Source organism: Strongylocentrotus purpuratus, unplaced genomic scaffold, assembly GCF_000002235.5.
Source record: "Strongylocentrotus purpuratus isolate Spur 01 unplaced genomic scaffold, Spur_5.0 spur5_scaffold_18, whole genome shotgun sequence".
NCBI lineage: Eukaryota > Metazoa > Echinodermata > Echinoidea > Camarodonta > Strongylocentrotidae > Strongylocentrotus > Strongylocentrotus purpuratus.
In genome coordinates this window covers 31792622-31817843 of record NW_022145603.1, presented here as the reverse complement: position 1 = coordinate 31817843, position 25222 = coordinate 31792622, and the positions used below count along the sequence as shown (strand labels likewise).

At 35.9% G+C, this 25222-nt stretch overlaps 1 protein-coding gene across 1 annotated transcript in view; it reads right to left on the bottom strand.

Moving 5' to 3' along the window:
• The window catches only part of LOC100893785 (ankyrin repeat domain-containing protein 50-like), a 36621-nt gene that overhangs the window by 1547 nt on the left and 9852 nt on the right, over positions 1-25222 (bottom strand). The window contains exon 6 of the mRNA XM_030988934.1: positions 24910-25059. Coding sequence (XP_030844794.1) covers positions 24910-25059 — 150 coding nt within the window. The remainder of the gene's footprint in view (positions 1-24909; positions 25060-25222) is intronic.

Genomic DNA, 25222 nt, shown 5'->3' with positions numbered 1-25222 from the left:
CTCTTTTTTTCTATGATAATCCTATCGAAACACGTGATGTAAAATAAATATATAGGACAAAATGGCGTCTTAAATGGCCCCCTTGACCAATTTCAAAAATCCGGCCAAGAGGTGCCCTGCGTATTGGAACTCGGCATGTCACTGCAAATTTTCAAGGAAAAAAAAGGACGTTTAAGGGGCGAAAAGCAGTCTGAAAAAATGATGTCATAGCCGATACGTGTTAGATTCGGGCGGAAACTCGGCGGAATTCGTGTAGTGACCTTTGTTCAAATACGATTTACTCACAATTTTCTGTGTGAACATATAGTATACTTGGTATCATTCGAAAGGGCACTTCATTGCGGTCAGTTTGACACCATTGTTATCTGCGCGCAATGTATTGCACGCATTAAACGCGCTATTACGTAATGCATAGTAAATTCATCATTTTGGGCGATAACTTTGCGCTGACATATTCGAATTTTACCAAACTTGGCAAACAGTTGTCACGTATATGGATACATATATCCGCCAAGTTTCACTGATATAGGTATAAAGATCGCCATTTTAGAGCAAGTTGAAGTTATTTTCGAATTTTCTCGAAAATGGCAATTTTGGAGGGCATTTTTCTCAAATTTGGTCAGTGTTAGGGTATATAATTTTGTATATGGCTGGAAAGGGCATATCTTCAAGTATCTAAATCCAAAAAAGGGTACGGGTTTGCCAAGCCATTATGGAGATACGGCCACAGAGAGAAAGCCAATTCCCAGAACTTTAGAGGGCGCTATTTATGTTGTGCAAAGCCATTGGAGCGTGAAATTTGGCATGGCTATGTGCAATTATGAGATAAAGATAATGTGAGATTAAAACACAAAACGGAATTTATATGAGAAAGTTATGGCAGTTTTAGATTTTTAGGGGTCCATTTTTCAAGAATTTGAGAGATTTTTGACGGAGTCAGTTTCAGATTTCAATTTTGAGTACGAAGATGGCATTTTGAAGGTCAGGTCATACGTCGCAGATGAAAGAACATCTATTAGACTATCTAGAGGAATTTGTTAGAAGTTTGTAGGATCTAGGATAGTGGAGATAGGAAGGAAGACAGAAAGGCCTTAAAATGGACCAAAAACGGACAAAATGGCGCCTGGACGGTTATGCATGAGTGATTTCGAAAATCAAAGAATGTAGTGACCTTGATGAGATGTTAGAGACCATGCCTATGAAATTTGAAAGAAAAAGGACATGAGGAAAGCACCGAACCAGGAATAACAAACACTACGTGCAAAACGAATGCGATTTTCTGACGATAAGGAACAGGAAAAGGAGGAAAAGGAGAATATTAATGGGGCAGAATGTGAACGAAAACAAGGCAATGACGAAGGTCGTCATTGCAATAATAAGTATGTGGGACAGTACAAAACCTCTACGTCCGGGGGTTACGCACCCGAGAGTAATACGTGAATATCCCTAATCACCGTCTATCCTCCGTGCGTGTTCATGTACAGCGCACGGACACAGAACATCGATAATCGACGCAAAGCTAGATATAACGTAGTATCCCCCGGTCGGCGGGTGACGTCTACTCTGATGACCCACGCATATCGGCTGTGTCACCGCTGTTGAATATGTTGGAATGAACATGGTGTTGTATTTACCGTGTTCCTGACCGATATAAAGAACTAAAACAAAGGAAACAGTGATGGTTTGAAAGTTTGTATATTTATCATCACAATGAACTAAATTACTTGTTGATGCAGTAGCGTTTTCATATTTTTTTTTAATGCTGCATATCGTTAAGTTGTTGTGTTTTTTAGACTGTTTTAAATGCTCTTTTTAAAGCATGTTAACGTTAAAAAAATATCTTGATGTTTTGTAAAGATGGATTATTTGGTCTATCCTCTTTATATTGGTACATAAATGAAAAAAATCTATAGAGAAACATTGATGCAATCATAATTTTCATGTACCAATGTTTTCTGCTTATTGTCCGTTTTTACCGTACATAGCTTGCATACGACTTGTATAAATACGTGCGAATTCGCGGGCGCTGCGGACTGACTGAATTTCTTTCAAACTTCGTAGGCATAGCCACTACCATCCCATCAAGGTCACTGTTAAGGCCTTTCTTTCGCCCTACCTATCTCCAATATCACATAAGCTACAGACTTCGTACGAATTGCTCTGGATAGTCCGAGAGAAGCTCTTTCGTTTGACACGTAGAAACATGGCGTCATTGCACGCACATCGTTGTGACACGATTGCATTTCTAGTTGCAATGACGACCCTTCGTCATTGCCTTGTTTTCGTTCACATTCTGCCCCATTAATATTCTCCTCCTTAGTATCGTCAGGAAATCGCATTCGTTTTGCACGTAGTGTTTGTTATTCCTAGTTAGGTGCTTTCCTCATGTCCTTTTCATTTCAAATTTCATAGGCATAGTCTCTAGCATCCCATCAAGGTCACCTACTTTTTCGATTTTCGAAATCACTCATGCATAACCGTCCAGGCGCCATTTTGTCTGTTTCTGGTCCATTTTAAGGCCTTTCTTTCTTCCTTCCTATCTCCACTATCCTAGATCCTACAAACTTCTAACAAATTCCTCTAGATAGTCTAAGAGATGTTCTTTTATCTGCGACGTATAACCTGACCTTTAAAATGCCATCTTCGTACTCAAAAATCAAATCTGAAACCGACTTCGTCAAAAATCTCTCAAGTTCTTGAAAAATTGACCCCTAAATAATCTAAAACTACCAAAACTTTCTCATATAAATTTCGTTTTGTATTTAAATCTCACAGTATCTTTATTTCATAATTGCACATAGCCATGCCGAATTTCACGCTCCAATGGCTTTGCAAAACATAAATAGCGCCCTCTAAAGTTCTTGGAATTGGCTGTCTTTCTGTGGCCGTATCTCCATTTTGGCTTGGCAAATCCGTACCCTTTTTTGGATTTAGATACTTGAAGATATGCCCTTTCCAGCCATATACAAAATTATATATCCTAACACTGACCGACTTTGAGAAAAATGCCCTCCAAATTCGCCATTTTCAAGAAAATTCCAAAATAACTTAAACTTGCTCTAAAAATAGCGATCTTTATCCCTACATCAATGAAACTTGGCACACATTTGTATCCATATACGTGACAACTGTCTGCCAAGTTTGGTAAAATTCGAATATGTCAGCGCAAAGTTATCGCCAAAAATGATGAATTTGCTATGCATTACGTAATAGCGCGTTTGATGCGTGCAGTACATTGCGCGGAGATGATGGTGGTGTCAAACTGACCGCAATGAAGTGCCCTTTCGATTGATACCAAGTATGGTATATGTTCACACGGAAAATTGTGAGTAAATCGCATTTGAACAAAGGTCACTACACGAATTCCGCCCGAATCTAACACGTATCGGCTATGACGTCATTTTTTCAGACTGCTTTTCGCCCCCTAAATGTCCTTTTTTTTCCTTGAAAATTTGCAGTGGCATGCCGAATTCCAATACGCAGGGCACCTTTTGGCCGGATTTTTGAAATTGGTCAAGGGGGCCATTCAAGACGCAATTTTGTTCTATAAATCTATTTTACATCACATGTATTGAAAGGATTATCATAGAAAAAAAAAAGAGTGGTTTACAATAACAACCATGAAATTCTCTTTCTAATGATACCAAATACGGCCTATAAAGAGACATAAAGAGAGAGAGAGAAAACAATTTAACTCCGGTCATAATACAGATCCTGTACGTTTTCCGCCCATGCATTACACGCATTGTCTATGGGGCATATCGGGTTCATGCTTTTGGCCCCCAGAACGATCTTTATTGCGATGACGAACATGCACCAAATCCCTTTGGTTTTTGCACGCAGTGCTTGTGAGCCCTTTCTAGGTTCCTTCCCCTATACCAATTTCTTTCAAGCTTCGAAGGCATAGCCACTACCATCCGATCAAGGTTACTGTTGAGGCCTTTCTTTCGCCCTACCTATCTCCAATATCACAGAAGCTACAGACTTCTTACAAATTGCTCTGGATAGTCCGAGAGAAGCTCTTTCGTTTGACACGTAGAAACATGGCGTCATTGCACGCACATCGTTGTGACACGATTGCATTTCTAGTTGCAATGACGAACCTTCGTTATTGCCTTGTTTTCGTTCACATTATTAATATTCTTACTTCTTTGCAATGACGAACCTTCGTCATTGCCTTGTTTTCGTTCACATTCTTCTTATTAATATTCTTGGTTCTTTGCAATGACGACCTTCGTCATTGCCTTGTTTTCGTTCACATTCTGCCCCATAAATATTCTTCTTAGTATCGTCAGGAAATCCCATTCGTTTTGCACGTAGTGCTTGTTATTCCTGGTTAGGTACTTTCCTCAAGTCCTTTTCCTTTCAAATTTCGTAGGCATCATCTCTAGCATCTCATCAAGGTCACCTACTTTTTTGATTTTGGAAATCACTCATGCATGACCGTCCAGGCGCCATTTTGTCCGTTTCTGGTCCATTTTAAGGCCTTTATATCTTCCTTCCTATCTCCACTATCCTAGATCCTACAAACTTCTAACAAATTCCTCTAGATAGTCTGAGAGATGTTCTTTCATCTGCGACGTATGACTTGACCTTCAAAATGCCATCTTCATACTCGAAATTCAAATCTAAAACCGACTCCGTCAAAAATCTCTCAAGTTCTTAAAAAATGGACCCCTAAATAATCTAAAACTGCCATAACTTTCTCATATAGATCCCGTTTTGTATTTAAATCTCACAGTATCTTTATCTCATAATGCACATAGCCATGCCAAATTTCACGCTCCAATGGCTTTGCACAACATAAATAGCGCCCTCTAAAGTTCTGGGAATTGGCTTTCTCTCTGTGGCCGTATCTCCATAATGGCTTGGCAAACCCGTACCCTTTTTTGGATTTAGATACTTGAAGATATGCCCTTTCCAGCCATTTACAAAATTATATACCCTATCACTGACCAAATTTGAGAAAATTGCCCTCCAAATTCGCCATTTTCAAGAAAATTCCGAAATAACTTCAACTTGCTCTAAAATGGCGATCGTTATACCTACATCAATGAAACTTTGCAGACATATGTATCCATATACGTGACAACTGTTTACCAAGTTTGGTAAAATTCGAATATGTCAGCGCAAAGTTATCGCCCAAAATGATGAATTTACTATGGATTACGTAATAGCGCGTTCAATGCGCGCAATACATTGCGCGAAGATAACAATGGTGTCAAACTGACCGCAATGAAGTGCCCTTTCGGATGATACCAAGTATTATATATGTTCACACAGAAAATTGTGAGTAAATCGCATTTGAACAAAGATCACTACACGAATTCCGCCGAGTTTCCGCCCGAACCTAACACGTTTCGGCTATGACGTCATTTTTTCAGACTGCTTTTCGCCCCTTAAACGTCCTTTTTTTTTCTTGAAAATTTGCAGTGACATGCCGAGTTCCAATACGCAGGGCACCTCTTGGCCGGATTTTTGAAATTGGTCAAGGGGGCCATTTAAGACGCCATTTTGTCCTATACATCTATTTTACATCACGTGTTTCGATAGGATTATCATATAATAAAAGAGAGTAATTTACAATAACGACCATGAAATTCTCTTTCCAATGATACCATATACGGCCCATAAAGAGACATAAAGAGAGAGAGAAAAAACAATTTAACTCCGGTCATAATACAGATCCTGTACGTTTTCCGCCCATGCATTACACGCATTGTCTATGGGGGCAAATCGGGTTCACGCTTTTGACCCATAGAACGATCTTGATTGCAATGACGAACGTGCAACTAATCCCATTTGTTTTTGCACGCAGTGCTTGCGAGCCCTTTCTAGGTTCTTTCCCCTATCCCAATTTCTTTCAAACATCGTAGGCATAGTCACTACCATCCCATCAAGGTCACTATCGAGGCCTTTCTTTCGCCCTACCTGTCTCCAATATTACAGAAGCTAAAGACTTCGTACAAATTGCTCTGGATAGTCCGAGAGAAGCTCTTTCGTTCGACACGTAGAAACACGGCGTCATTGCACGCACATCGTTGTGACACGATTGCATTTCTAGTCTTTTTCTTCTTGTCGTCCGGAATCCCATTCGCTTTGCACGTAGTGCTTGTTATTCCTATCCAGGTCCTTTCCTCTTGCTCAATGCCTTTCAAATTTCGTAGGCATCATCTCTAGCATCTCATCAAGGTCACCTATTTTTTCGATTTTCGAAATCACTCATGCATGACCGTCCAGGTGCCATTTTGTCCGTTTCTGGTCCATTTTAAGGCCTTTATATCTTCCTTCCTATCTCCACTATCCTAGATCCTACAAACTTCTAACAAATTCCTCTAGATAGTCTGAGAGATGTTCTTTCATCTGCGACACATGACTTGACCTTCAAAATGCCATCTTCATACTCAAAATTCAAATCTAAAACCGACTCCGTCAAAAATCTCTCAAGTTCTTGAAAAATGGACCCCTAAATAATCTAAAACTGCCATAACTTTCTCATATAAATTCCGTTTTGTATTTAAATCTCACAGTATCTTTATCTCATAATTGCACATAGCCATGCCAAATTTCACGCTCCAATGGCTTTGCACAACATAAATAGCGCCCTCTAAAGTTCTGGGAATTGGCTTTCTGTCTGTGGCCGTATATCCATAATGGCTTGGCAAACCCGTACCCTTTTTTGGATTTAGATACTTGAAGATATGCCCTTTCCAGCCATATACAAAATTATATACCCTATCACTGACCAAATTTGAGAAAATTGCCCTCCAAATTCGCCATTTTCAAGAAAATTGAGAAATAACTTCAACTTGCTCTAAAATGGCGATCGTTATACCTACATCAATGAAACTTTGCAGACATATGTATCCATATACGTGACAACTGTTTGCCAAGTTTGGTAAAATTCGAATATGTCAGCGCAAAGTTATCGCCAAAAATGATGAATTTACTATGGATTACGTAATAGCGCGTTCAATGCGCGCAATACATTGCGCGCAGTTAACAATGGTGTCAAACTGACCGCAATGAAGTGCCCTTTAGGATGATACCAAGTATTATATATGTTCACACAGAAAATTGTGAGTAAATCGCATTTGAACAAAGATCACTACACGAATTCCGCCGAGTTTCCGCCCGAATCTAACACGTATCGGCTAGGATGTCATTTTTTTTAAACTGCTTTTCGCCCCTTAAATGTCCTTTTTTTTCCTTGAAAATTTGCAGTGGCATACCGAGTTCCAATATGCAGGGCACCTCTTGGCCGGATTTTTGAAATTGGTCAAGGGGACCATTCAAGATGCCATTTTGTTCTATAAATCTATTTTACATCATGTGTTTCGATAGGATTATCATAGAAAAAAAGAGAGTGGTTTACAATAACAACCATGAAATTCTCTTTCTAATGATACCAAATACGGCCCATAAAGACACATAAAGAGAGAGAGAAAAAACAATTTAACTCCGGTCATAATACAGATCCTGTACGTTTTCCGCCCATGCATTACACGCATTTTCTATGGGGCATATCGGGTTCATGCTTTTGGCCCCCAGAACGATCTTTATTGCAATGACAATCATGCACCAAATCCCATTGGTTTTTACACGCAGTGCTTGCGAGCCCTTTCTAGGTTCCCCTATCCCAATTTCTTTCAAGCTTCGTAGGCATAGCCACTACCATCCCATTAAGGTCACTGTTGAGGCCTTTATTTCGTCCTACCTATCTCCAATATCACAGAAGCTACAGACTTCGTATAAATTGTTCTGGATAGTCCGAGAGAACCTAGCTCTTTCGTTTGACACGTAGAAACATGGCGTCATTGCACGCACATCGTTGTGACACGATTGCATTTCTAGTATTCTCCTTATATTCCTCGTCAGAAAATCGCATTCGTTTTACACATGGTGCTTGTTATTCCTAGTTAGGTGCTTTCCTCATGTCCTTTTCATTTCAAATTTCATAGGCATAGTCTCTAGCATCTCATCAAGGTCACCTACTTTTTCGATTTTCGAAATCACTCATGCATGACCGTCCAGGCGCCATTTTGTCCGTTTCTGGACCATTTTAAGGCCTTTCTTTCTTCCTTCCTATCTCCACTATCCTAGATCCTGCAAACTTCTAACAAATTCCTCTAGAAAATCAAAGAGATGTTCTTTCATCTGCGACGTATGACTTGACCTTCAAAATGCCATCTTCGTACTCAAAATTTAAATCTGAAACTGACTCCGTCAAAAATCTCTCAAATTCTTGAAAAATGAACCCCTAAAAATCTAAAACTGCCATAACTTTCTCATATAAATTCCGTTTTGTGTTTAAATCTCACATTATCCTTATCTCATAATTGCACATAGCCATGCCAAATTTCATGCTCCAATGGCTATGCAAAACATAAATAGCGCCCTCTAAAGTTCTGGGAATTAGCTTTCTTTCTGTGGCCGTATCTCCATAATGGCTTGGCAAACCCGTACCCTTTTTTGGATTTAGATACTTGAAGATATGCCCTTTCCAGCCATATACAAAATTATATACCCTTACACTGACCGACTTTGAGAAAAATGCCCTCCAAATTCGCCATTTTCGAGAAAATTCAAAAATAACTTCAACTTGCTCTAAAATCGCGATCTTTATACCTATATCAATGAAACTTGGCAGACATATGTATCCATATACGTGACAACTGTTTGCAAAGTTTGGTAAAATTCGAATATGTCAGCACAAAGTTATCGCCAAAAATGATGAATTTGCTATGCATTACGTAATAGCGCCTATAATGCGTGCAGTACATTGCGTGCAGATGACAATGGTGTCAAACTGACCGCAATGAAGTGCCCTTTCGAATGATACCAAGTATGGTATATGTTTACACAGAAAATCGTGTAAATCGTGTAAATCGCATTTGAACAAGGGTCACTATACGAATTCCGCCCGATTATAACATTTATCGGCCATGACGTCATTTTTCAGACTACTTTTCGCCCCCTAAACATCCTTTTTTTTCCTTGAAAATTTGCAATGACATTCCGAGATGCAATACGCAGGGCACCTCGTGGCCTGATTTTTAAAATTGGTCAAGGGGGCCATTTCAGACGCCATTTTGTCCTATAAATCTATTTTACATCACATGTTTCGATAAGATTATCATAGGAAAAAAGAGAGTAGTTTACAATAACGACCATGAAATTTTCTTTCCAATGATACCATATACGGCCCATAAAGAGACATAAAGAGAGAGAGAAAAAACAATTTAACTCTGGACATAATACAGATCCTGTACGTTTTCCGCCCATGCGTTACACGCATTGTCTATGGGGCAAATCGGGTTCACGCTTTTGACCCCTAGAACGATCTTGATTGCAATGACGAACATGCAACTAATCCCATTTGTTTTTGCACGCAGTGCTTGCGAGCCCTTTCTAGGTTCTTTCCCCTATCCCAATTTCTTCCAAACATCGTAGGCATAGTCACTACCATCCCATCAAGGTCACTATTGAGGCCTTTCTTTCGCCCTACCTGTCTCCAATATTACAAAAGCTAAAGACTTCGTACAAATTGCTCTGGATAGTCCGAGAGAAGCTCTTTCGTTCGACACGTAGAAACACGGCGTCATTGCACGCACATCGTTGTGACACGATTGCATTTCTAGTTTTACCTGCTGCTATTCAACTCATACCACAAAAGCTCTCCAGTGTTAAAGTCCAGACTACACGCCAGACAATCGTTATCATAACAAAATACTGTCTGCATTGCTTTAATGGTAGTTAGGTACATGTACATAAATTGCTCCAAAAGGAAAACGGAGTTCCCTTTTAAAAATCATGGATTTTAGTATAAAATTTGAATTTTGGTCAAATGTCCCTAAAATGCAACATCGTAATATCATAGGGGCCTACCATTGCTTTTTTGCATTTCAGATCGCATATTTTGGCTAAAAATGTTTGCTTGGTAATGAAGACCTACTATGAGCAGTACGAAGAATCAGTACCTCACGACTGTCAGAGGATTGCTTGAAACTTTAAAAATCTTGTAAAGCTTGTAAAATAAGTGATTTAAGAGCATGAAAGTATAGTGGGAGTGGAATATATTTTTTCTAAAGGCATTTGGAAGTGTGTTTAAGTAAAGATACGTGTCAAGTCTACCAATATTACATAATATTTTGGGTTCCTGAGCACCCCTTTACCCTAGCCCGGAATATATTCATAATGGCCCAATAGCCCATGTATTCTACTGACTGAAAAATTGAAACATTATGCCATAACGTAACAAAATACATTTCTGGTAATAATAATGTTTTACGTATATCTCAGTCAATAGACAATAATAAACTTAACAATATATATTATTCACTTCTTATGACCTTTAAGATATTTATTTTCTTTAAAGTAGTACGGCATGTTAACAAAGACATGCTTGTATATTACATGCTCCACAATTTAGTTTAATTAGTCAATGATTAGGTCTTACAAAGGAAAGATCGTTTTACCAAACGAACAGGCGAGATGTTGGCACACAAGCACATACAAAAATCAACGCCAAAGTGGGATGAGTAGGTGGACAGTTGTCACCCCCTTCCCCTTTCAAAAAATGAGAAAGTCAATGGAAAGCGCTATAAGATGTTGAAATAGAGAGAATGAAAGAAGCAGAGTAGAAAAGGAAAATAGAAAAAGTAACGGAAAGTGAGTGTGCAAGAGTGTGGTAAGGCAAGAAAGAGCGAGATAGAGAGAGAAAGAGGAAGAGAGAGAGAGAGAGAGAGAGAGAGAGAAATAGATGAATGGGTCCTGCTCGTTCATTCGAATTTGATGCTCATGGCTAAAGTTATTTTTTCTTCAATTTTCTTTTGAAGTAGATTCGACAATTCTACATGTTTTTGGCATTGACTTGAGCTTTAACTTTTTTTAATTTTTCGATGTAGGCTACACACCACTAAACCGAATTCTTTAAAGAAAGAGACTGAGAGGAACTGTGTTTTGTTTTCAAATATGGTAGGCTCAGGGCCGGGAAGTTGCAAATTGTTAGATTGTCTGGTAAGGCACATTATGTACCGAATTTTCCCTGGATATAAACGCAATACACAATGTGCCTTAATCTGAAGAAAGAAAAAGAAATCCATTAATCTTAAGAATCTTGTTTGGAGGAATAACAAAAACCCATCCCTTACAAAGTACGATGGAGATGAGGGAAGTAATACAAGTTCACGAAAGTATAAGCATTTATAATTTGCACGCTTTCCATACAGCGAAAAACATTGCCTAAAAGATCATTGTGGTAAACAGTGAATTGCATGTTTGAGTGAGTTTGAGTTCAGTTTCAATTTTTATTATCCACACAAAAAGTACATCAATATAACAATCAACTGTGAATGTTCAACTTTGAAAGGATACATGGGACCAGAAAATAGAAATAAATGCTAATTGTGTCTGGTACCACTACACACAAAAATATCAAAGCAATGAATGAGAATGTAATGAATGAATATGAATAACTATTGAATACAATAAGCTACAAGCTATTCTACATATAGGCTAAAATATGTTCTGTGATTAAATTAATAGTTTTGTTCTTTCAATAGAGCGCTCAGTGAAACAATGTTATGGCGTGCTCATAGTATTAATAAAATTATAATAATAAATGAACAAATAACTACTTTTCGCTGTCAAAACATATGCCCTGGCAGAGTTATACAGTTACACAACTGTTTGAGTCAAGATCAACACTTATCGCTTTATGGCCCGCTCCCACGCATGAACTTACACCCTCAATCTTCAAACAGAACACCAAACATGTCTATTTTGTCAACTTCCAGGAGCACATAATAGAATAATGGAAAACATCTAAGCGAGCATAGCTATTACAAAGGAATATTGAAATAAGTGGTTACAAAAGGGGTTTGTTTGCTAGGCGTAAAACGTGGAATGGTATTTAGCAGAGGCGGATCCAGGAGTTTCCAAACGGGGTGGGGAGAAGCCTAAGTATGCGCAAACGCGCGAGCATTTCCATAATCTAGCTGCGAATGAAGTCAAACATAACTCAGGTGTTATAAGGAGACTGAAAACAGTATTTTCTTTTTTTCAATTATCCCAGGTATATTGGGTTAGTCATGCCCCACATGCTGTTTTTCTGTAATGAATGGACAGGGAGAAATGATACAAACTATTACAATCTTAATCAACTCCACAAGAGGGCGGCACATTACTTTAATGACAAAAGTAACATAGGGAACTCTGTCTGATACTTTTTTTCAAACAATTCGCTTGGTTGGAAAACAGCTTGTCGTACAGTATTCAAACTTGCTCCGAATATACTTTCAAACAAAATAGTTAAAAATTCAAAGTTTATTCAATCGATAAATAATAATGAGACATATTTACGGCTAGCATTTAAAACTCTGGCGTTTTTACTTTCTGAAATGTTTACCTCTGAAATGTTTACCTCTGAAATGTTTACCTCTGGCATTTTTACCTGTTCCCTGTAAAACATTTCTTTTACTCCGATCACATTACTCCAAACCGAGACGTTTCATTTTATCAAAGCTATATTTAAAAAAAAAGTTAGGGCCATGTTTGGGAATAATTGCAAATAACATTGCAATGTTATTGTATTATGTTTTGCATGGGAAATAAAATCATTTGAATCTTCAATCTAATATTTAAACTTAGAAATTCAGTTAGTGTACGATATTGACCTATGGGCAATGGTCACCGGAGCATGAATCATGTGCACACGGTTAATTAGGGCACTCCTATCTTTGTAACAAGTCCATTTGTATGAAAGTGAAACAAAATAAGAAAACAGAATGGCGAAAGTTAGAAATCAATCAGCTTTATAATAGGAAAGATATGAATGTTTGACATATGAGATCAGTGTAGCTATGCGATTATCAAATTGGCAATTTTGTCAGTGGATTTTTACGTAGTCTTTACAATACTCCCGTTTGTCGTGTACATTAACATATCATTAATTGCTGTTTGTTCTAATTGTCGTCTCCCTTGGGTCACTAATCAAGATATAGGCCTTTTATAGATAGCTTATTATGATAGATCCTCTAAAAGGAAAAAGACCATCCAGAGACATTCCTTTTTGAGAGATGAATCTATATTTTATTAATGTTGTGTTTTGGAATAAATGAGAAAATTGTCTGGCACTGCATTACAGAGACATTACCGATTCAGAAAATGTTTAAGTTGAGATACGTTAACTGATTACAACTTTCCAAAAGTCAAATCTATGTTAGTTTTTGTCCTATTTTATTCCAATTTTCACTTGTCTGCTTCCCTGATTTATCTGCTTTCTATGAAAGTTCTTCACTATGAAGGTTGGATTTCTATTCATAGACAATACAATAAGGACGCCCTCTTTCGCATACAATTATTTTAATGACGACATTAAATGTGTCAGATTGACATGAACATTATAAACCTTGGGACCCCCACTGTGAGATCAAATTTGCTTTCTCTCAGTAAATTGCCTAAATGTGGAATTTTATCGCTCGTTTGAAGGAATACCCAGTGTAATCTATTCTGGCACTACTATCTATTGATGGAAAAGAAGAAAAAAATCGAAAGAAATAAAGTCAATTGTCTGGTTTGTGGTCTGAACTTTAACCTAAGGAGCTTTTGTGGACGAATTTAAAGGAGTGAAAGGAAAAATATTTTCATCGTTATGCATAAACACTAGAAAGACATCAGTGACGTATCGAGGGGCCGGGGTTCTATCACGTGATATATTTATCACAGCATTCCATAGCACGCTTTACGGAGCACCATTGTATTGAACATGGCATGAACAAATACATTTCAGCCAGATTTTGGAGGAAAATGAAAACAATAAAAACCTAATGAGTGATAGTTCTCATAGGTTTCTTTTAATAATGATGGAATTCATTGTAATGAATAAAGATTTCTGCATTTTTCAAAAATTGAACTTTTGCAGAAGAGCAAGGCATTCTCTCGAAATATAATTTCCCCTCTCGGATGGTCATATGCATACGGTTAATTAGGGCATTTCTATCTTTATAACTAGTCCCTTTGTATGAAAGCGAAACAAAATAAGAAAACCAGAATGGCGAAAGTTACAATCAATCAGCTTAACAATAGGAGAGTTATGAATGTTTGAAATATGAGATCAGTGTAGCTATGCGATTCTCAAATTGGCAATGTTGTCAGTGGATTAACAATACTCCCGTAAGTCGTGTACACAAATATCATTAATTTCTTTTTTGTTCTAAATGTCGTCTCGCTTGGGTCTCTACTGAAGATTTAGGCCTCTTATAGATCGTATATTATGATAGGTCATTTTTAAGAGAAAAGACCATCCCGAGTCATACATTTAGAGAGATGAATTTAAATTTCATTAATTTTTTGTTTTGGAATAAATGAAAAAATTGTCTAGCACTGCATAACATAGACATTACCAATTCAGAAAAATATAATTTCAGATACGTAAACTGATTACAACTTTCCACAGGTCAAATCTTTGTTAGTTTTTGTCCGATTTTATTCCAATTTTTACTTGTCTGCTTCCCTGATTTTTCTACTTTCTCTGAAAGTTCTTTTCTATGAAGGTTGGATTTATATTCATAGACAATACAATAAGGACGCCCTCTTGCGCATAAAATTACTTTAATGACGACATTAAATATGTCAGATTGACATGAAAATTATAGACCTTGTGACCCCCACCGTAAGATCAAATTTGATTCTCTTTGTAAATTGCCTAAATGTAGAATTTTATCGCTCGTCTTAAGTAATACCCAGTGTAATCTATTCTGGTACTACTATCTATTGATGGAAGAGAAGGAAAAAATCGAAAGAAATAAAGTAAATTGTCTGGTTTGTGGTATGAACTTTAACCTAGGAGAGCTTTTGTGGACGAATTGAAAAGCATGTAAAGAAAAATATTTTCATCGTTATGCATGAACACTAGAAAGACATCAGTGACGTATCGAGGGGCCGGGGTTCTATCACGTGATATATTTATCACATCATTCCATAGCACGCTTTACTGAGCACCATTGTATTGAACATGGCATGTACAAATCCATTTGAGCCAGATGTTGGAGAAGAAAGCCCTGCAAATGTTAAAATCACATGCAAGTAATACCTTAATGAAATGAAAACTATAAAACCCATTGATTGATAGTTCTCATACGTTGCTTTAAATAATGATGGATTTTAGTGTAATGAATAAAGATTTCTGCATTTTTCAAAAATGGAAAATTTTCAGAAGAGCAAGGCATTCTATCGGAATATTATTTTCCCTCTCGGATGGTCATATCCATTCGGTTTATGAGGGCATTCCTATCTTTGTAACTAGTCCATTTGTATGAAAGCGAAACAAAATAGGAAAAACAGAATGGCGAAAGTGAGAATCAATCAACTTAATAATAGGAAAGTTATGAATGTTTGAAAAATGAGAACAGTGTAGCTATGCGATTCTCAAATTGGCAATGTTGTCAGTGGATTAACAATACTCCCGTTAGTCGTGTACACAAATATCATTAATTTCTCTTTAGTTCTAATTGTCGTCTCCCTTGGGTCACTACTCAAGATATAGGTCTCTTTTAGATCGTATATTATGATAGGTCCTTTTAAAGGGAAAAGACCATCCCGAGTCATACATTTTGAGAGATGAATGTATATTTCAGTAAATTTGTGTTTTGGATTAAATGGGAAAATTGTCTGGCACTGCAATACAGAGACATTACCAATTCAGAAAGTTTTAAGTTCAGATACGTATACTGATTTTAACTTTCCAAAAGTCAAATATTTGTTAGTTTTCGACCGATTTTATTCAAATTTTTACTTGTCTGCCTTCCTGATTTTTCTGCTTTCTATGAAAGTTCTTTACTATGAAGGTTGGATTTCTATTTCATGGACAATACGATAAGGACAGCCTTCCATAGCACGCTTTAATGAGCACCATTGTATTGAACATGGCATGTACAATCCATTTGAGCCAGATTTTTGGGGGAAAAGCCCTGCAAATGTTAAAATCACTTGCAAGTAATACCTTAATGAAATGTAAACTATAAAAACTCAATGAGTGATACTTCTCTTACGTTTCTTAATAATGGAATTCATTGTAATGATTTGAGATTTCTGCATTTTTCAAAAATGGAACTTTTTCAGAAGAGCAAGGCATCCTATCGGAATATGATTTTTCCTCTCTGATGGTCACATGCATACGGCTAATTAGGGCATTCCAATCTTTGTAACTAGTCCATTTGTATAACAGCGAAACAAAATAAGAAAAAATAGAATGGCGAAAGTTACAAACAATAAGCTTAATAATAGGAGAGTTATAAATGTTTGAAAAATGAGATTAGTGTAGCTATGCGATTCTCAAATTGGCAATGTTGTTAGTGGATTGACAATAATCCCGTTAGTCGTGTACACAAATATCATTAATTTCTATTGTGTTCTAATTGTCGTCTCCCTTGGGTCTTTGCTTAAGATATAGGCCTCTTATAGGTCGTATTTTATGATAGGTCCTTTTAAAGGGAAAAAACCATCCCGAGTCATACATTTTTAAAGATGAATTTAAATCGCAGTAATTTTGATTTTTAGAATAAATGAGAAAAATGTCTGGCACTGCAAAACAGAGACATTACCATTTCGGAAAATTTGAAGCTAAGATACGTATACTGATTACAACTTTCCAAAAGTCATATCTTTGTTAGTTTTTGTCCGATTTTATTCCAATTTTTACTTGTCTGCTTCCCTGATTTTTCTACTTTCTCTGAAAGTTCTTCACTATGGAGGTTGGATTTATATTCATAGAACATACAATAAGGATGCCCTCTTGCGCTTAATATTGATTTAATGATGACACTTAATATGTCAGATTGACATAAAAATTATGAACCTTGTGACCCCTACAGTGAGATCAAATTTGCTTTCTCTTTGTAAATTGCGCCAACGTGGGAGTTTACTGCTCCGCTGAAGTAATACCCAGTGTAATCAATTCTGGCACTACAATCTATTGATGGAAGAGAAGAAAAAAATCGAAAGAAATAAAGTCAATTGTCTGGTTTGTGGTCTGAACTTTAACCTAAGGAGCTTTTGTGGACGAATTTAAAGGAGTGAAAGGAAAAATATTGTCATCGTTATGCATGAACACTAGAAAGACATCAGTGACGTATCGAGGGGCCGGGGTTCTATCACGTGATATATTTAGCACAGCATTCCATAGCACGCTTTACGGAGCACCATTGTATTAAACATGGCATGAACAATTCCATTTGAACGGGATTTTGGAGAAAAAAAGCCCATGCAAGTAATACCTTAATAAAATGAAAACTATGAAACCCAATGAGTGATAGTTCTCATACACTTCTCTAAATAATAATGGAATTCATTGCAATGAATAAAGATTTCTGCATTTTTCAAAAATGGAACACTTTCAGAAGAGCAAGGCATCCTATCGGAATATAACTTCCCCTCTCGAATGGTCATATGCACACGGTTAATTAGGGCATTCCTATCTTTATAACTAGTCCATTTGTATGAAAGCGACAAAAAATAAGAAAAACAGAATTGCGAAAGTTACAAACAATAAGCTTAATAATAGGAGAGTTATGAATGTTTGAAAAATGAGAACAGTGTAGCTAAGCGATTCTCAAATAGGCAATGTTGTCAGTGGATTGACAATACTCCCGTTAGTCGTGTACACAAATATCATTAATTTCTCTTTTGTTCTAATTGTCGTTTCCCATGGTTCTCTACTCAAGATATAGGCCTCTTTATAGATCATATATTATGATAGGTCCTTTTTAAGGGAAAAGACCATCCCGAGTCATACATTTGGAGAGATGAATTTAAATTGCAGTAATTTTGTGTTTTGGAATAAATGAGAAAAATGTCTGGCACTGCATAGCAGAGACAATACCATTTCAGACAATTTGAAGCTCAGAGACGTATACTGATAACAACTTTCCAAAAGTCATATCTTTGTTAGTTTTTGTCCGATTTTATTCCAATTTGTACTTGTCTGCTTCCCTGATTTTTCTACTTTCTCTGAAAGTTCTTCACTATGGAGGTTGGATTTATATTCATAGAACATACAATAAGGATGCCCTCTTGCGCTTAATATTGATTTAATGATGACACTTAATATGTCAGATTGACATACAAATTATGAACCTTGTGACCCCCACAGTGAGATCAAATTTGCTTTCTCTTTGTAAATTGCCCAAATGTGGGAGTTTACTGCTCCGCTGAAGTAATACCCAGTGTAATCAATTCTGGCACCATCTATTGATGGAAGAGAAGAAAAAAATCAAAAGAAATAAAGTCAATTGTCTGGTTTGTGGTCTGAACTTTAACCTAGGAGAGCTTTTGTGGACGAATTAAAAAGCATGTAAAGAAAAATAATTTCATCATTATGCATGAACACTAGAAAAACATCAGTGACGTATCGAAGGGACGGGGTGCTTTTATGTGATATATTTATCACAGCATTCCATAGCACGCTTTACGGAGCACCATTGTATTGAACAAGGCATGTACAAATCCATTTGAGTGAGATTTTGAAGAAAAAAAGCCCTAAAGATGTTAAAATCACATGCAAGTAATACCTTAATAAAATGAAAACTATAAAACCCTATGAGTGATAGTTCTCATACGCTTCTCTAAATAATAGTGGAATTCATTGCAATGAATAAAGATTTCTGTCTTTTTCAAAAATGGAACTTTTTCAGAAGAGCAAGGCATTTTATCGGAATATAACTTTTCCTCTCGGATGGTCATATGCATACGGTTAATTAGGGCATTTCTATCTTTGTAACTAGTCCATTTGTATGAAAGCGAAACAAAATAAGAAAAACAGAATGGCGACAGTAAGAATCAATCAGCTTAATATTAGGAGAGTTATGAATGTTTAAACAATGAGATCAGTGTAGCTATGCGATTCTCAAATAGGCAATGTTGTCAGTGAATTGACAATAATCCCGTTAGTCGTGTACACAAATATCATTAATTTCTCTTTTGTTCTAATTGTCGTTTCCCATGGGTCTCTACTCAAGATATAGGCCTCGTATAGATCGTATATTATGATAAGTCCTTTTTAAGGGAAAAGACCATCCCGAGTCATACATTCAGAGAGATGAATCTAAATTGCCGTAATTATGTGTTTAGGAATTAATGAGAATATTGTCTGGCACTGCATAGCAGAGACATTACCATTTCAGACAATTTGAAGCTCAGATACGTATACTGATTACAACTTTCCAAAAGTCATATCTTTGTTAGTTTTTGTCCGATTTTATTTCAATTTTTACTTGTCTGCTTCCCTGATTTTTCTACTTTCTCTGAAAGTTCTTTACTATGGAGGTTGGATTTATATACATAGACAATACAATAAGGATGCCCTCTTGCGCTTAACATTAATTTAATGACGACACTTAATATGTCAGATTGACATGAAAATTATGAACCTTGTGACCCCCACAGTGAGATCAAATTTGCTTTCTTTTTGTAAATTGCCCAAATGTGGGAGTTTACTGCTCCGCTGAAGTAATACCTAGTGTAATTAATTCAGACACTACTTGCTATTGATGGAAGAGAAGAACAAAATCGAAAGAAATAAAGTCAATTGTCTGGCTTGTGGTCTGAACTTCAACCAAGGAGAGCTTTTGTGGACGAATTGAAAAGCATTTGAACAAAAATATTTTCATCGTTATGCATGAACACTAGAAAGACATCAGTGAAGTATCGAGGGGCCGGGGTGCTTTTATGTGATATATTTATCACAGCATTCCAAAGCACGCTTTACTGAGCACCATTGTATTGAACATGGCATGTACAAATCCATTTGAACGAGATTTTAGGGCAAAAAACTGAAAATGTTCTGATTACCTGCAAGCATGACTTGAATAAAACGACAAATTATCATTTGTTTCCACACCATAATCAAACATTGACTTCCATGAAATTATGTAAGCAATTATGTAGGCTTCAGGATAACTCTTACTGAAATTGTCTAACTGCTTTCGTAAATACATTAAGCACTCAGTCTTTTTCAATGTTTGCTCTCTTATTTTGTACGAGGCTCTAGTCTCCCTCGTACATCAACCACACAAGACCACCGGTGATTATAACAGAAAAGATGAGTCGATGGATTTCAGTTCCAATCATTAACTTTTATTTTAGGAAGAAAGGCACCTCTCAGGAAATGGGATATACCAGCGTTATTTTGTTGTATTAAACTCATACCATTTTAGAACACTCTATATCATTTAATTACAAGAGAATAATTTTCTTAAAAAAATGATAATCTATTTTCGCAGCATATTTTGACTTCCATGAAATGATCTTTTTAATAATGTACGCTTTTAGGAATTATTACATTAAAATGTATAGCATTGGATACGAATAAGAATTCACACCTTAAAATCCCTAAGTATAGAAAGAGAACTAACCCACAATCTAATAGCTCGAGACTGATAAGTATAAATATATATATATATATATATATATACTTGTTTCAATCGTATTTAAAGAAAACCAAAACCTTCATACTAAGTTACTTTTATTGTAAAGTTTTAGATATTTAAATAAAATCAGTGAACATTTTGAACAAAATCGGGCAAGGAACAAGGAAGCTAAAGCTTTTTGAAACGACTAGTCACTAGAGGGCGATATTCTATTTGATGACATCACTTCATGGACAACTCTCCATGCCTTTTGTTCATCAAATTTCACAATTCTTTCGTTTTCTTCGTATTTAATTGTGTTCTTGATCCGACTTCATAACATGTGAAGTAGAATATCATTTCGCAGTCTATACCTTGCTTTCAGGAGAGTAAATCATCTCGATCACAAGAAAGAAGGAAAAACATGAAATTTGATGTACAAAAGGCATGGAGAGTGACTAGTCATTTCAAAAAGCTTTATAAACCTTCTTATTCCTTGCCCAAGTTACTTTCATTATTATTATATGAGTTCATTCAATTGGAATGAATACAATTATCGGGTTGAACATTTATTTCATTAAAAACTTGGGCAGAGTCAAAAGAGACATGCTACTGTTCAGCTGTCCATGTGATTGTATTGATCAATGTGTACAAATAAAGAAAAGATGACAGACTGCAACTTGTGAATAACCGACTTCTATAATTATGTTGTGAATGCATCAATATTCAATACGACAGCAACTACTTAAATAATACGGCAGTTTCAATAGCCTTGTTCGTCACCTATTGAAATGTACGAACATGACAATGAAGTTTTGAGTTAGTATGATTTCCATAGGACATACAATAGGGTATTGAAATTGCCTTTGAGTTGAATTTTCTAAAAAAAAGTTGCGGTCATGATATCTATAGATTTGAATGTACGTTCCCTCGTTGTGACAGGCGATGCACATATGGAACTTTGTTTGTTATATATTGATGCATGAAAATCTATAGCAACTTTAATTATATATGTTTTCATAAAATGACATAATAGAGTTATGTATTATAAATTCGGAATAAACTCATCACCGGTTTGTCATAAAAATAATTTGTAAAAATATATGCCTATACAGTCATGTAAAAGCTATATACAATATCAACAACTGAAGTGAAAGTGTAAACAAAACAAAATCATCTTTAAAACTAAAATAATAACCTTTAAAACTAAATAATAATGTGACTAAAACTAAGGTAATTATCTTCTTTCTACACCATTTTAGAATGGTCTACATGGTATATGTACAATTCCGTCACAAGATAAGACATTTACAATACTATGTTAATAAGGCACTGTATTGATCATTTGCTTTCACAGGCAAATAAAATATGTCTACATGTAAACGGTATTATGTAGCCCCGTATTGACAGGTGTAAATCTACCGCAATGCTCACTAGGCGTGTTTATACAATGTAGATAGTCAAGATAAGACGCAAACTTAGAACACTCCTTTTAAAATTAAGTATAAATTCTGATTAATATTATTCCCCCCTTCTCAAAGCAATATTGTCTATGTACAATTCAGTCGCAAGAAAATTACATATACAATATATTGTGAACGATACTTAAAACCCAGAAAATATTCCTCTATTTTCACACCATAACAATACACATATGTATTCTGAACACGAATGGTATGTACAGATTAGGAAGGTATGACATTAAAGCAAATTAATATCCAGAATTCGCATACATAACGTGTATAAGATACATGTATATAACAATGGCAATCAATAATTAATATGAGATAATGTCTGTATACTAGACAAAAACAAGATCACAACTACTTTAGACAAATCAATTTCTTTGTTTGTTGGTTTTAAAACAAATATATGCGGTCAATAATGTAATGCAAAATAATCGAATATTACATTAAAACTATGTTTCCAAATATAAAAACAATTTAATTTTAAACACAAAAAAGAAAAGAAAAATATTTTAAATTATAATTTTACAATCAACAGTATCTGTGAACGCAGCAGACCGCCAACTTCAGAGAATGTCAATAGCTTCGTCCATCACCTCTAGAAATCTTGACTTTTACGGTTTAATTTCATCTCATCCAATAGTTTTTTTGTTAATGTTTAATTTCAATTTTGGTAATAGAAATGTTTGTATAGCAATTGTTAAATACTTTCTCAACCCTTTCGCTCAAACAACTTCCCTTTTCCCTCCATTCTCTCCTTCTCACCGTCTTGGTCTTCCAACATGAACATTAAGCTTATAACTTTGTTTTGCAATTTCGATTTCATCTTACCAATGCTAAATAATTTCTGCAAAAGTTGACTTACAATATGTATTTTAGTTTTGTATATATTTATATCTCTCTATATTTTTAAATTGTTTGTAAATTGAACATTTTCAGCCTGCGAGCTGCTTGTTTACTGTGATTTCTCAGTAATCCGAACCAATTCAATTCAATCCAATTAAAATGGCGTATTACGCGATCCGAACATGATTTTTAGTAGTTGCGATCGTTTAACAACTATGCCATGTTAATTCATAATTAAATGAAATAAAGCAGTCGATTATTGATTTTACTTTTAGGCGCTTGAAAAACAAAATATATATTATTATAACCGTACATTAAATTCCCTTCTGTATGCTTGTTCACTCTTCCTTTATACATTTAAATGCTAATTTTTATTGGAGGAGCTCGCACCTTTAAATGTTATCTGAAACAGATATATGGCGCCATACAAATGCTGTTCATCATCATCATCATCATCATCATCATCACACTGAACTACACGATGACGACCATCTGCGTTGTGTAACACAAACTAAAAGGGAGACATATATATATATATATATAGAGAGAGAGAGAGAGAGAGAGAGAGAGAGAGGCTGACTTTCTTGAACTTCCATCTGATTTTGTGTCACTGTTTTAGTGATAGGTATTTGCTGTATTGATGTTACTCTGCTCGACAGGGGTGTGGTCATACACGGTTAAGTCTTCCATCCTTCTTCTTCTAAGACCTCCGCTGTATAATTGAAATTTTGAGACAAAATACAAGCTATCTAATAAATAAGAACACTGTAGCTACATCTCGAAGATGTAAAAAACAATGTGTGATACAGATTTTGGAAGGAAAACATTTTTGTATTTGCAAAAGCCACTGGATGACGCAATATTTCAAATCCTACAAATGCACACGGAGATAAAGCAAATCAAAATTAAGATGGAACAGTTCGTCAACAGGCCTATGCAAAACAAATAATATTTGATGTTCAGTGGAAACAATATGCAGATTTCCTGAATTCTTTTTCAACGCGTTTTGTTATTCACACAGATTTATATGTATTCAGTATTAATTGTAAAACATTACATCAGAATAATGATTACTTGATATTCTTAGACTGACCTCCAATAAATAGTAAAAACTAACTTTGCTTCGCCTAAAGTACAAGAAAAAGGAGACAAAATAACAAATAGACTTACCTCTCCTAAATAGGGTCGAAGTGAGTCATAACTTGGTTCAGTATCAAGTTTATTTACCCTATCTGTAATTTCTGATAACAAAACAAGAACAACAAATGTGTGAATGGTTAGAAATAAAGCACAAACATTTTAGTCTAGACCTAATCAAGACCTTATCAGGAGACATGTTTAATATTACGCCATACCCTTTAATTGAAAGCAAATGGGCAATTCATGCCCAACTGTAATGGAAGTATTTTCAGTATCAGGACAACTGCCCCTGGTAAACACATCCGTAGGACAACCGATATCCTTTTAAACGTCTATGGACATTTACAACGTGGAAATTTACTTCTGAGTGTATGATAGCCCTTGGGATATTTACAACATGGAAATGACCTCCTAGAACAATTATCCTCAAGATAAATTACCCCCAGATAACAACCATCTTTGATGAGTTAATCGAATCTCCCTCATACAATGATTTATATGTTGGCAATCGATTTAGAAGTTCTTATCTGAGATTTAAATGGTAATATCAACTTATCCACAATCTCAGAGTCAATATTCCTCCCTCTAAAAAGAAATTACAGAATTCTTTACTGCTTTAAAACAAATATTAAACAAATTCCCTTCTGTTCATGGCATTTCCTCTTAAGATTGTTAAATAATAATACATTTCATTAGACAATAAAAACGACAAATCACTGTATCCTACTTCAGTCATGGCAATGTCGAATTCAAAATAATTTATGTATAAAGACTGTGATATATCAAATAAATGCAGGGTATTTACTGACATCGCTACCACTACGTATTTTCAATTGCGCAATCTTTCGGTGACGGTTGGACGGCGTACGCATTGAGCGATTCCGGTCATGTACCCAAGCTTCATCATGCGCGTGTCATGCCGTTGGTGATGCATTGTGGGACATGGCTATCGACGCCGTGGGATATTGTGAGCAGCAGATGGCAGTAAACGTAAATATGAAGTAGTATCAGTAGAATACCCCCTCTTTAAGGTCAATAGAGTATGAACAAACCTATGAAATTTGGACGTTCATTTGCTTCATAGCTCCATGACTCTTTCATAACTTCGATCAGATCTTTAGGAGTGTTTACTGGAACAGGTTGCAGACAGGGAGGTTGTTTTTCTTCTACTTTCAGTAGCTTCATCATGTCAAATCCTCTGTCTGGTATTCAAACAATATATACATTTAAATTCAGGGAAATTAATTGCTTTAGCAATAAAAATGAATGACTGAAATTACAATTATAATGAGTAAAACTTGCAATCAAATGTTAGTGCAATCAAACTAAATTCATGAGCATTGTCAAATTGAGGCTATAGCCTCT